Source organism: Gadus morhua, chromosome 1, assembly GCF_902167405.1.
Source record: "Gadus morhua chromosome 1, gadMor3.0, whole genome shotgun sequence".
NCBI classification, from domain to species: Eukaryota; Metazoa; Chordata; class Actinopteri; order Gadiformes; family Gadidae; genus Gadus; species Gadus morhua.
Window position 1 is genome coordinate 25,109,922 of NC_044048.1, and position 12,174 is coordinate 25,122,095.

At 46.9% G+C, this 12,174-nt stretch overlaps 1 protein-coding gene across 1 annotated transcript in view; it reads right to left on the reverse strand.

Moving 5' to 3' along the window:
- Positions 1–12,112, reverse strand: part of LOC115541056 (N-terminal EF-hand calcium-binding protein 1) — a 21,821-nt gene extending 9,709 nt beyond the window's left edge. The window contains exons 1-4 of the mRNA XM_030352798.1: positions 11,488–12,112; positions 6,639–6,663; positions 3,414–3,522; positions 1,777–1,802 (exon numbers count right to left, since the gene is read on the reverse strand). Of these exons, the coding sequence (XP_030208658.1) occupies positions 1,777–1,802; positions 3,414–3,522; positions 6,639–6,663; positions 11,488–11,601 (274 nt within the window). The 5' untranslated portion in view covers positions 11,602–12,112. The remainder of the gene's footprint in view (positions 1–1,776; positions 1,803–3,413; positions 3,523–6,638; positions 6,664–11,487) is intronic.
- Between the last annotated feature and the right edge of the window lie 62 nt (positions 12,113–12,174).

Below are 12,174 nucleotides of genomic sequence, written 5' to 3' on the forward strand. Positions count from 1 at the left end.
GTCTGACCTGCCAAAACCGGTTTTTCCGATACCGATTTTCTAAGAAATAATTATAATCATATAATATGTTGATAGGTTTTCAATGTAGTGAGTCCCCGGGACCCACAGGTGGCGAGTTGGGTGGGTCCCTGAGAATTCAATGGGTCCCGACTCCCCAGTTTAAAAAATGTGTTTCTTTTTTATTATTATTCTATTTCTTAAATGAAATTAATAGTGTTAAACTCAATACATGAAATTGTCATCTGAAAAGCGCAGCCATTTGTATGTGGTGAGCCACTGCTTCAGAAAAGTTCGCTTTTTTTGGGAGGAACATGTAGAAGGTTGAGGCAATTCTTCTGCAGTGGGCTCATCAGGCTCAGTAGAGGGGGAGGCAGAAGTAGGTACAGGCAATGTTGAGGTACTCTCTCTAGGCTGATCAGAGTCAGGGAGGAGTGCAGAGGTAGTGGGGACAGAAAATGCAGCTGCAATAGTTTGCTGACCTGCAATAGGTTTCATCTTTTTCTTTGGTGGTATTTTTGCGTTCTCTCTTCTCTGCCTGTTTCTCGAGAAAAACGGGATCTCGTTGGAAGCGCGATGTATGCGCAGGCGCCGTTTGGGCATAACAATATGTAGGCTGCCGTTCAATGTAGTTTTCATCACCACCACCGGATTATGTTTCATTTATTTCATTACAGCACGTCCCCTAAACGTTACAACATAATCGACACGAATGAGCACAGCATCGAGCAGTGGAAACGTGGGTTTATTTACTATGAAGTTTGTATTTTTAATTGTTGAAATGAAATCAGCGGTGACGAGCTAGTTGTTTTGGTAGCGGCTAAATTAGCATGTCGCGATACTTTGAACAGGGGATCACGTCTGCGCCGAGTAGATGCGCAGAGGGTTGAAACAGTGCTTGTCTGGTCTGCTCACAAGAAGGTTTCTTTGGCCAGTTACTGTGATTAAACACGAGTTGTTTAATGTTCACAATGTATCGTTTTTCATGGGGAAAATTAGATGCGTCCCCGGGACGCATGGATAGTGAGTTTAGTGCGTCCTTTCAGATTTGAATGCGTCAGGGACGCAGGACGCGTACCTAGCAACATGATCCCCCACGGCTTATTTTTGACTTGCAAGCATTACAAACAGCGTGTTTTGGGTTGTCCTGGCACACAGTGAAATAAGTCCAAATCAGCGACATGTTTTTCTTCCCGCGCTCTGGGCGCCTTGAGCTGCTACGCACCGCGCATGCGGGTGAGTTTGATCGGCCGAAAACCGGAAATTACGACAGTGACCGGCAGGTCACCGATTGTGGCCGATTGGATACAAAACCGGCTTTTTTAATCGGCGGCCGGTTGATCGGTGCATCTCTACACAAGACTATCATATACTATAACAGATTACACTAGAATATACCTTACTAGAACAGACTAAAATAGACTTGACAAGAACAGACATGATCAGAATATAATTAAAATAGAATAGACCGGAGGTTAGACTAGACTAAAATAGACCTGACTAGAATAGGACAGAAACGAATGGACAACAATAGAACTACAACAGACTACAATGACCTTCTAAACCGAACCTGCGGGCAGTTTAGTTACAAGGAAAATCAAACAATATAAGCTTGTTAAAGGAGGCTAAACCAAGGATTTACACCCAGGGAGTTAAACTCTGCAGGACGGGGAAAATGCTGATTCTAGCAGAGTCGACAACAAACCCATCCACCAGTCAATAGCAACACATTTAGTCCAAGAGTCAATGAACACTCGTCCAAGGGTTAGTGAGGCTTACCTGAAAGTTTATCTGTGTCAAGGTTGCTAGAGAGAGTGAGAGAGAGAGAGCGAGAGAGAGAGAGAGAGAGAGAGCGAGAGCGAGAGCGAGAGCGAGAGCGAGAGAGAGAGAGAGAGAGAGAGAGAGAGAGAGAGAGAGAGCGAGAGAGAGAGAGAGAGAGAGAGAGAGAGAGAGCGAGAGAGAGAGAGAGAGCGAGAGAGAAGAGGGATACAGTGTGACAGGTTAATGGAAGAGAACCCGGCACAGACAGGATATGACTGACTGCGGATCACAACAGCGTTATAGAAAAGCTTCAGTTAGGGAAATTACATGTTTATCATTGAGGAATGAGTGCGATGCGATTGGTTTCCGTCTGCAGCACAGCTAAGTACTGCCTCGGTGTACCTAGCGATCCGATTAAAAAAAGACGCATTCTCAAAAGCACTGGCACCTCGTTGCTATGGCAACCCCGCTTCGGAGATCCTAATGTGAAAAGATTGATTCAGCCTGATGTATTTTAGCAACTGAATTAGATACCTAATGAGACATAAGGATGCTTCCAGCGGAGATGCAAATGGGGCTCACGTCTCCTCCTCAAAACCCATCACAATCCAACGAGTAAACACAATTACTCCAGAGTTTTATGAATGTCAACCGCAGTTCTCCAAAGTTAAGAGTGACCCCGACTCCCCTGTCCCCGGAAACACAGGCGGATATATATATCCAGTTGATGAATCTCTCTAGGGACACTGCCTCAGCCCACAACCCTCGTCTGAGTCCCGCTCCCCTCGGTCGAAGACGGCGGCGCTATTCTGAGCCTGGAAATAGAAACCCTGTCCAATCCACTATTGATCCTTCTGATCAATGTCTCCCCCTTCCTCGCTCTGGCCCTCCCTCCCTCCGTCTGTCTCTCCTTCACTACCTCCCTCCCTCTGTCTGTCTCTCCTTCACTACCTCCCTCCCTCTGTCTGTCTCTCCTTCACTACCTCCCTCCCTCTGTCTGTCTCTCCTTCACTACCTCCCTCCCTCTGTCTGTCTCTCCTTCACTACCTCCCTCCCTCTGTCTGTCTCTCCTTCACTACCTCCCTCCCTCTGTCTGTCTCTCCTTCACTACCTCCCTCCCTCTCTCTATTCTTCACTTTCTCCCTCCCTCCCTCTCTCCCTTCCCCTATCCTTCCCTGCCTCTCTCCTTCCCTCTACCATCACCTCCTTCCTCCCTCCCTCCCCTCCCTCCCCTCCCTCCCTCCCTCCCTTCCCTCCCTCCCTCCCTCCCTCCCCTCCCTCCCTCCCTCCCTCCCTCCCCTCCCTCTCTCACTCCCTTCCCCTATCCTCCCTCACTCCCTTCCCCTATCCTCCCATCCCCTCCCTCCCTCCCTCCCTCTCTCCCTCTATCCTTCCCTCCCCTCCCTCCCTCCCTCCCTCCCTCCCCTCCCTCTCTCACTCCCTTCCCCTATCCTCCCATCCCCTCCCTCCCTCCCTCCCTTCCTTCCCCTATCCTCCCATCCCCTCCCTCCCTCCCTCTCTCCCTCTATCCTTCCCTCCCTCCCTCCCTCTCTCCCTCTATCCTTCCCTCCCTCCCTTCCCTCCCTCCTCCCTAAAGACCAGAGAGGGGTAGAGAGGACAGCCGTGCACGTGAAGCAGGGGACGTGAGCACTTACTCCGTCTGCTGTCTGTCGATGGCGTGGTAGAGCTCCTGCATCTGCTGCTGTGTGAGGATGGCGTCCCCGAAGTAGGACTGGAACTCCTCCAAGGACAGCTTCCCGTCGTCTGGGAGAGGAGGAGCGGGCAGAGGGACGGGAACAACGGTCGATGGAGACTTTGGACTCACAACTTTCTCTTCAATCCAAGCAGTCTTGTTAATATCGTAGTGGCTACGCTGGTCAACCCCCAGCCAAAAGGTTCTGTGTTTGACCCCTACCTATACCTAAAACTAAACCTACCCAGACCTGTAGACGTCTGCAAGCAAGAGGTCTGAACCCCAAACAGCCTATTTGTGAATTAACTTTAAGTCGCTCTGGACAAAAAGGACTGAATCATCTTCCTGGTCTGCTGTAGATCATTTAACTTCCCAGACAAAATTAATCACAGTGATGGGCTTGCTGGCATTGCCCCGAAACAACAAAATATCACACCGGTGCATTTCGTTTTATAGACGTGCCTTCCAACTTCAGATACCCCCCCACCGAAACCCTGTTCCGCATTTGCTTTCAGTGGCTTCAGTTTACGACTATATTGTGTGGATATATGAGATAAACAATCCCCATCACGATCCTGCACATAAAATCTTTATGAAACTCTCCGCAAGGTTTTCAGGGTACATTAAAAACGGAAAGTTATTTGATCAGAAGGTGCATCGGGAGATGTTTTCAGCGGCACGGGTCAAACCGGGAGCAGTGATGTTAAACTCTGAACCAGGGGACCAAAGATGAAACTGAGTTTATGCAGGCTGGCCGGCCTCATCGGTTTAGCTAAGCAGGCATAAAGCCAGTGTTGTGTTCCGATTCCGGCTCCTCCTCCATCTTGTCTTGTGGATTGTTCCTTGCTCTACTTCCTGAAACATTTCCACAGCAGAGTGCTTGATGATCCGCGGAGTGGTGCAGATTGCACATCATTATCGGGCCGACTGTCAGGATGTCGTTTCCTGCCGAGCTTTGGGCCACAATATGCTGAAACATTGTAGGGATAATCCTGAATATAGTTTCCATCTCAAGCAGGGAAGGTAACAGCATTTCAGAGGTGATGGACAAACACCATATTTCCTTCCTCTCACCTAAACGCGCCATATCCCATTCCCTGGAGAGTCTAGGCCAAGGGAATGGCAGTTCAAAATGAAGATTCAAAATTGAACTTTATTGTTATTCGTATTATGATGACGGGTGCATACTTCAGGTTGGTAGTCTAAAGGGAGTTTTGGATTGATGATGACTCTTCAATTCAAAGCATGCACAAGCACGACTCATTTCTAACTGAATAAACGAGGCAGAGAATTAGCAAAAAATTGCATATCCAGACTGTTAATGAAAAAACTTCAAACATAATTTTAACACTGCATTAAGCTTTCATCTCCTTACATGTGAAAAACACATTTTCTCTGCAGCTAGTTTGTGAAGAAATTAAGCCAACAAATCACACAAAAAATTACCGCCTTAAGCATTGATTCTGGAGATTCAAAGTTTCCTATAAACATAGATATCATAATCGATCATTAAAGTTCTATTCTCTCTCTCTCTCTCTCTCTCTCTCTCTCTCTCTCTCTCTCTGTGTCTCTCTCTGTGTCTCTCTCTGTGTGTCTCTCTCTCTCTCTCTCTCTCTCTCTCTCTCTCTCTCTCTCTCTCTCTCTCTCTCTCTCTCTCTCTCTCTCTCTCTCTCTCTGTGACTGGATCATTAGAGCAGGGTAAGGTGTTTCAGACAACCACGGCTCATTATAAGCTATGTTCAGACATCCAGCGGGCTCAGCATGGCAGCCTTCAGGTCGGCCATGGAGGAGAGGAGACCTTAGAGAGCTGGAGAGAGCCCTGCTGCAACCCAAGATACTTTCTCTTCAAAGAGTACAAAGAATCAATGCTTTGGGTGTGTGTGTGTCTGTCTTTATCTGTATTTGTCTGTGTGTGTGTGTGTGTGTGTGTGTGTGTGTGTGTGTGTGTGTGTGTGTGTGTGTGTGTGTGTGTGTGTGTGTGTGTGTGTGTGTGTGTGTGTGTGCGTGTCTGTGTGTGTGCGTGTTTGTGTGTGTGTATATACCGCAGACAAAATAAAAACAGGACTGATTTCCTAATCAGAAATTCTCTTTGGAGTTCTCTTGAAGACGGCGCTGTAGAGACTGGCTAGAAGTCTCTGGTTAGGAGGGTGAGCCACACACGCCCTGTTTCCACCATTCTGTTCTATTCGATCGGAATGACTTGAGGTAGAAGAGGGCTGTCAGGTTGTGGAGCCATCCTGCTGCGACGCTGCCTCCAACCTCAAGTCTGCCTTGCTGTGGTTCAGCCTTCTATCGGCCCTGAGATCGCTGTGTGTGTGTGTGAGTGTGTGGTAACTATTCATGGAAGTATTTGACTGGGTGGTTCTATGTGTGTGTGTGTGTGTGTGTGGGGGGGGGGGGGTGGGTTTGTGCGTGTACACGTGTGTTTGTCGGTGTGCATGTCTAATAAATTACGCTAAGATGTCCTGGCATCTCTCTCTCTCCCTCCCTCCCTCTCTCTCTCTCTCCCTCTCCCTCTCTCTCTCTCTCATGTTTGAGAGGCCATGTTGCGCCGCATTGGAATTGCGAGTGAACTCAAATGACCCCTCCCCCCCAGCTGCTCATCTGTTCTCTGCATCATTGATGACGCTCTTACGTAACACGGGTGTGGGGGCTCGACTCTTCGGGGAGGGGGCCTCTCAGCGTGGTATATATTAAGTACCCTTTCGTTAATCAGTGGCCTCAGTGCGTTTTCCATTCCATTAAACCACAACACAAGCTTGAATAAAACATGGAGGAGCCGACACACACATCTGTTTGTCAGCGGTGTGTCTCCGAGCTTCGGGCATCACTCCGCTCTGTTCCGAGGTTTTCCCCACTAACGCGCATCGTTAAAGCGATTCCTGCCGCCGTGTCTGACATAACACGGCGAACACAATTTTGACGAAATAGTTGCGCAGAGTGTTGCAATGGTATGGCTTTCACAACACAAGTTCAAAATGTGCAACTCCTCCCGAAACGGTTGTCAGCACAAAGTCATGCAGACATGCTTGTAGTTTCTTTGTTTTGGTGCAGGGATTGAGCGAGGGGATTGTTTTGTACGCCAGCTGTAAGCACTGGAGAAAAGAGTCTTGTCAGGTCTCTCGCTATAGCTTTAAGTTTTAAGTTCTTAAGTCCTAAATGCGGTTGTTCAAAAACTGTTACTTACCATTTTTGTCTGCACGGCGGAAGATCTGAAAAAAAAGGGAGAAAGAAATTAAATTTAGTTAATTGATTCAATTTCTAACCCTTTCTACTTTCAAAATGAAACATAAAACGTTTCCTTTTTACAAATGCATTTAGATGAGACTTGAACAGTTGCAACATGGACATGTGAACATATTTGGATAGCCAAATGTTAGAATCAACAGAAATGAATTGGAAGTTTTGAAGTTATATCGATATTAAAGATAGATCTTAAAGAGGAGCTTTTGTGTGCGTAGTTTAGAAACCCAGAATGATCAAATCTTCCAAAGATGTACCAACTTGAATGTGAAAGACACAATGGCGAGAGATAAGAGAGAACAGCTTTCTTTCAAACTAGAAGATAGAAGATCTTATGCCAATTTAATGCCAGTGACACTTATAAAGGCTTTTATAAGAAAATGCATCCAACCATTTCGTTGGTTAAACCATCTTCTAAGTCCTATAGCCGCCCCTGTGGTCGGTCTAAAGACACTCCATCTTCCCAGGAAATGAAAGGAAATGAAAGCGCAACACTTAGATTTGCCATGAGGTTGCTGGGAGGCTTCATTAGATGAAAGGGGTGGAGGATTATATATAGAAAGAGTCTCTGGAAGATGAATTCATGGCTGTTGTCCAATCATTGAAATGAGCAAAAGCCCGCCGGTGCGATGACATCTCCTTTCAAGTGGGTGACGATGTAAACACAATTCATTCACCCACATCAGTTCCCATCATGCACAGGATTCTGTTTCTGCCCGGGAATTAAATGGGAATTCACTCTGTAAGTGAGCGAGTGAGGGAGCGAGCTAGCGTGAGTGCGTGGCTAAGTGTGTTCATGCAATGTATGCATGGAAGTCAAAGCCAGGGTAACATCGGTTAATGGACGGCTAATTGATGGGAAGGTTGACGGATGAATGGGGGATGAATGGATGTTGTGTGGATGGATTATGGATGGGTGTTGGTTAGGTGGATGGGTGGTGGGTAGGTGGATGAATGGATCAATGATAATTGAATCAATGAACGGATGTTGCTAGGTGCATAGATGGAATAAGACAAAGGAACGGATGACGGATGTACTGATGGAAAATGGATTCCCCCATTATCAGCGAGAGTGCTTCTCTGTGCTAGGGGAAGCAGAGGCATTAGACTGGAGTGGAGCAGACAGACCGATGGTCTTGATATCTCCCGGACCCCCGGCGTGAGATGCTAGTCGTTAGCATCACGCCCAGGCAGAGGGAAACACAACGGCTCCTCTCATTGGTTGGCGGCTGAGGAGAGCCAACCAGGCCTGATGCCAGAGATTGAGACACGATCTGCCATGTGTTTCATCAAAGCAGACGTCACAGCACAAAGGACATGAGGAGAATCAAAGGAATCAAAGAGAAAATTAGAAGGAAATTAACTGTTTAAAAAAACCTGAATAAGAATAGAAACTACAAAGGAAGAGATGGAAAATAGATGCATGTACACAAGAAGAGTAATGCATTATAAATCCAAAAAGAAAGAGAAACAAAGTGTCTTTGCTGCTTATTGAAAGCCGCATAGAGTGAGTATTAAGTATAAGTATTATGGACGTTATACAGAAGTCTCTAGAGTCTCTAAAACAAAACCAAACTGAATAAAAATCGACCGTATACTCCCGAAGGCCATCTCTGAGACTCCACTGAGGAGAGTGAGAGGAAGTATCCACAGGGGAAGGTTGTATCGCTGCAGCGAGCAACCGGCTCCACACATCTGTGGGGCCTCCAGGCATTGCGTTCCCGTCCACCCCCTATCCCCCGTGAACAGCTCTTATACGGCTGCTAAACCTGAAAAGGGCTGTCGTGAGCAGCCTGCCTCAAAGGCCCTCTGAGGAACGCTACAGGGGGCCGCTTCAATAGAATCACAACACACTCAGGGTCATAAACAGGCAGAGAGGAGCTCCCGCAGCACCTACAGTACTCACAGCACCACCCCCACGCCCAGCACATCAGCCACTGTGGTCACATCCACCTCCATCCTCACATCCACCTCCATCATCACATCCACCACTGTAGTCACATCCACCACCATCCTCACATCCACCACCGTCCTCACATCCACCTCCATCATCACATCTACCACTGTAGTCAGATCCACCTCCATCATCACATCCACCACTGTAGTCACATCCACCTCCATCCTCACATCCACCACCATCATCACATCCACCACTGTAGTCATACCCACCTCCATCATCACATCCACCTCCACCGCCACATCCACCACTGTAGTCACATCAACCACCATCATCACATCCACCTCCATCATCACATCCACCACTGTAGTCACATCCACCACCATCCTCACATCCACCACTGTAGTCACATCAACCACCATCATCACATCCACCTCCATCATCACATCCACCACTGTAGTCACATCCACCACCATCCTCACATCCACCATCATCATCAAATCCACCATCACCTTCACATCCACCTCCACACCCACCACCATCTTCACATCCACCTCGACTGCCACATCCACCATCGACACATACACCTCCACATCCCCCATCATCATCACATCCACCACCATCATCACATCCACCACCAACATCAGATCCAACGCCACCAGCTAATCCCCCATCATCCCCACATCCCTCCCCAGCAGCACCACCTCCACCACCACCTCATCCTCCTCACGTCCACAACTTCCACCTCCAGCAGTACCACCTCCACCACCACCATCTCCTCCGCCTCCACCATCACCACTTTGACAACCACAACCACAACCAACCCCAGCAGAACAATCCGCCCACTCCTACCCCATCCCTTCCCCCACCCTAACCTTGAATAAGCTTGTATGTAAATAATGGAAAATAATGTTTTCCTAACTGTTTTGTACATGTGTGTTGTAGTGAAGTGTGCCCCAGGCAGTGTCATTATAAACAAAGTATTTGTGTACAAGAGCAGATCATCCTTCAAAGGAGTTCCCCTAAAGGTTTACAAAAACCCAACAAACAACACGCACGCTGTTACTGATATATCCTTCCAGAAAACATGCAATCGGAATGAAATTTTGAAACTACAGGAGAAGAGACAGAGAGAGAACCAGGTCCATCTGTTTATAGTGCTTGCAATCTTTAATGGTGCAAGAAGGAGGCAATACAAAGATTTAGAGCGAAAGTGAACGCGGGGGAAGGAAGAGGAGGAAGAGGAGGATGCAGGGGAAGAGGAAGAAATTGAGCATTGTGTAATGATGTTAACCCAATGCGGCTTAAAGCAGGTCCTTTGATTACTTTTTAATCCAGTCCATAAAGGGCAACGCAAACATGTTCTGACTCCTGGAGAAGGTGAATTAAGGATGCAATAGATGGTCTCTGATTGGTTGGGGATGTGAGGACATGTTGACAGGAGAGACAGGATAACAATGATGCAGGAGAATAAACAGTTTGACCTGATCAAACTGAGATCTTTTGTTTACCAATCCAATCCATCACTGCCTAGCCTCTCAGCAGGGTATTTTGCGTATAGCATCTTGCCTGCGCCATTAACTGAGGAAATGTATCACAGCATCACCTACAGTCGAGATGAATGCGTTCACTGCAACATGAATGTCAACCTCGACCCTCCACACAGGCTAGATCTATACCCATCTCTGTGTTTAACTGTGAAATGCGATATCCATTAGCAAATATAATGGGTTAGGTTATTTTTCTACAAAGAGGTGTCAGTTTAGAGAGGGTGGGCTATATACAACACCCTGATCGGGAGAATGGACTCTTAACTGCATTTCTGCCTCCTTCCTGCGGTGTAATATGACATTCACAAACCTATAATATGCTTCTGCGGATTGAGGGGGATTGCATTTAGAGCTACTGTAAGGAAGCCATGCGAGGAGGGAAGAGCGGCAGCCCACACATTTCTCTGGGTGTTCTTCTAGGATGTCAGAATAATGCAGAGGAAACATTGACCCGTAGCCTCGTGCAATGTGATACAAACGAGGCAGAGGCGAGCGTTCAATTGAAGGCCAATAATGTACCCACACAACACTTTGTCCTTAAAGGCGAATAAGCAGGTCTACCGTGTTGGCATGGAAAGCACCTGTGAAATATTTAGAATTGTCGAAGGATAAAGAACAGCGCTGCAGATATATTTCTACAACTAGTACAAATCCCGCTGGAGCACGTCTCAAAGCCTGGTTCAACCATTAAAAATGCAAGATATCTAGATTTTTTTGGACGATGGACGTTTCTGTAGGCAACACGGGGGATTCGTGTATGATATGTGCAGCATCAAACAGATCGTTATCCACGTGTACACACGGAGGGAGAAGATGTCATGACCTTTATTTAAATTGATCGGCTAAATAAATCTCTGAATCGATCCATATAGCAGGTTCTTATGTGAGGGGTCGCCGGATCATGACAGGCCCATTAAAGTGGCTTCAGAAACCCTGAGGTGTGATTAATTACGCTAATATCAAAAACGTGACTAAGAGGGTATCTTGACATTTTTTTAAAATTGGAAAATACACTGATATATAGCCCAACATTTCCAGCAGAATCGTCCACTGAGAATCTACTGAAGGTCACTGAACTGACCGTAATGGATGGCAATGGTGTATTTCACCTCACCACCACCACCACGAACACCATCCCCACCACTAACACCACTACCCCCACCACCAACCTCCCCTACCTCATCCTCAGCGCCGCACGACCCAAATCATGCAACCTTAAAAAATGAATTCAGATTTTTAAGATGACGCTATTTAAAAAAACAAAAACGCTACACACAAAGTGAGTCAGTAGCCAACCCCAACAGCCCCCTATTGAAGGCTTTAAACGTATAGACCGTTATACTCACATCTTGGAAAATAGCAATGCCTTGGTTTTGGATTTTCTCCTGCTCCTGCTTCCTCTTGTGCTCGTGTTTCGCTGACTGGAGACACATGGTGATCATCTCTGTGCACGCAAACATGTTGTCACTTTGTTTGATTCTCTTGCCCTCGTTTTGAAATCGGTCGTCCTTGTAAGCGTGGCGTGTCTCGACGTCGTTCGCTCGCTTGTGTTTCGAGCGGTCGACCGTACGATGGAGGGATGGATGGACGGATGGATGGAGGGAACGCGCTCTACTCGAAGCTGCCCGGTTTGCGTTAAACGATAGGAAGATGTGATTGGACAGCGTAGGATGCCCCGCCCCTCCACACACACACAGAGCACTTCCAATTCATAAATTTCATCGAGTGCACCCCCTGCTGGGTGATGTAGTCCTCATCACTCGGCCGTCACATAGTCCTTCATGATGTGTCTTTTTTTTTTATGGAAACGAAAAACGTCTGTTAGGATTAAATTAAGGTAGATAAAATCACATGCCGGCACATGTTGGCACTTTTCAAAGTTAATGAAAATATTGGTATTGTCTCTGTATTCAAATATATCATGGGCATAAATGTTATTGTTGAATGGACTCGATTCCTTAATCTCCTGTTATTCTTATACTTGTCGTGTCAGCTTGTCCTGCACTTTATCTCATGTTGTATGATGAACCACT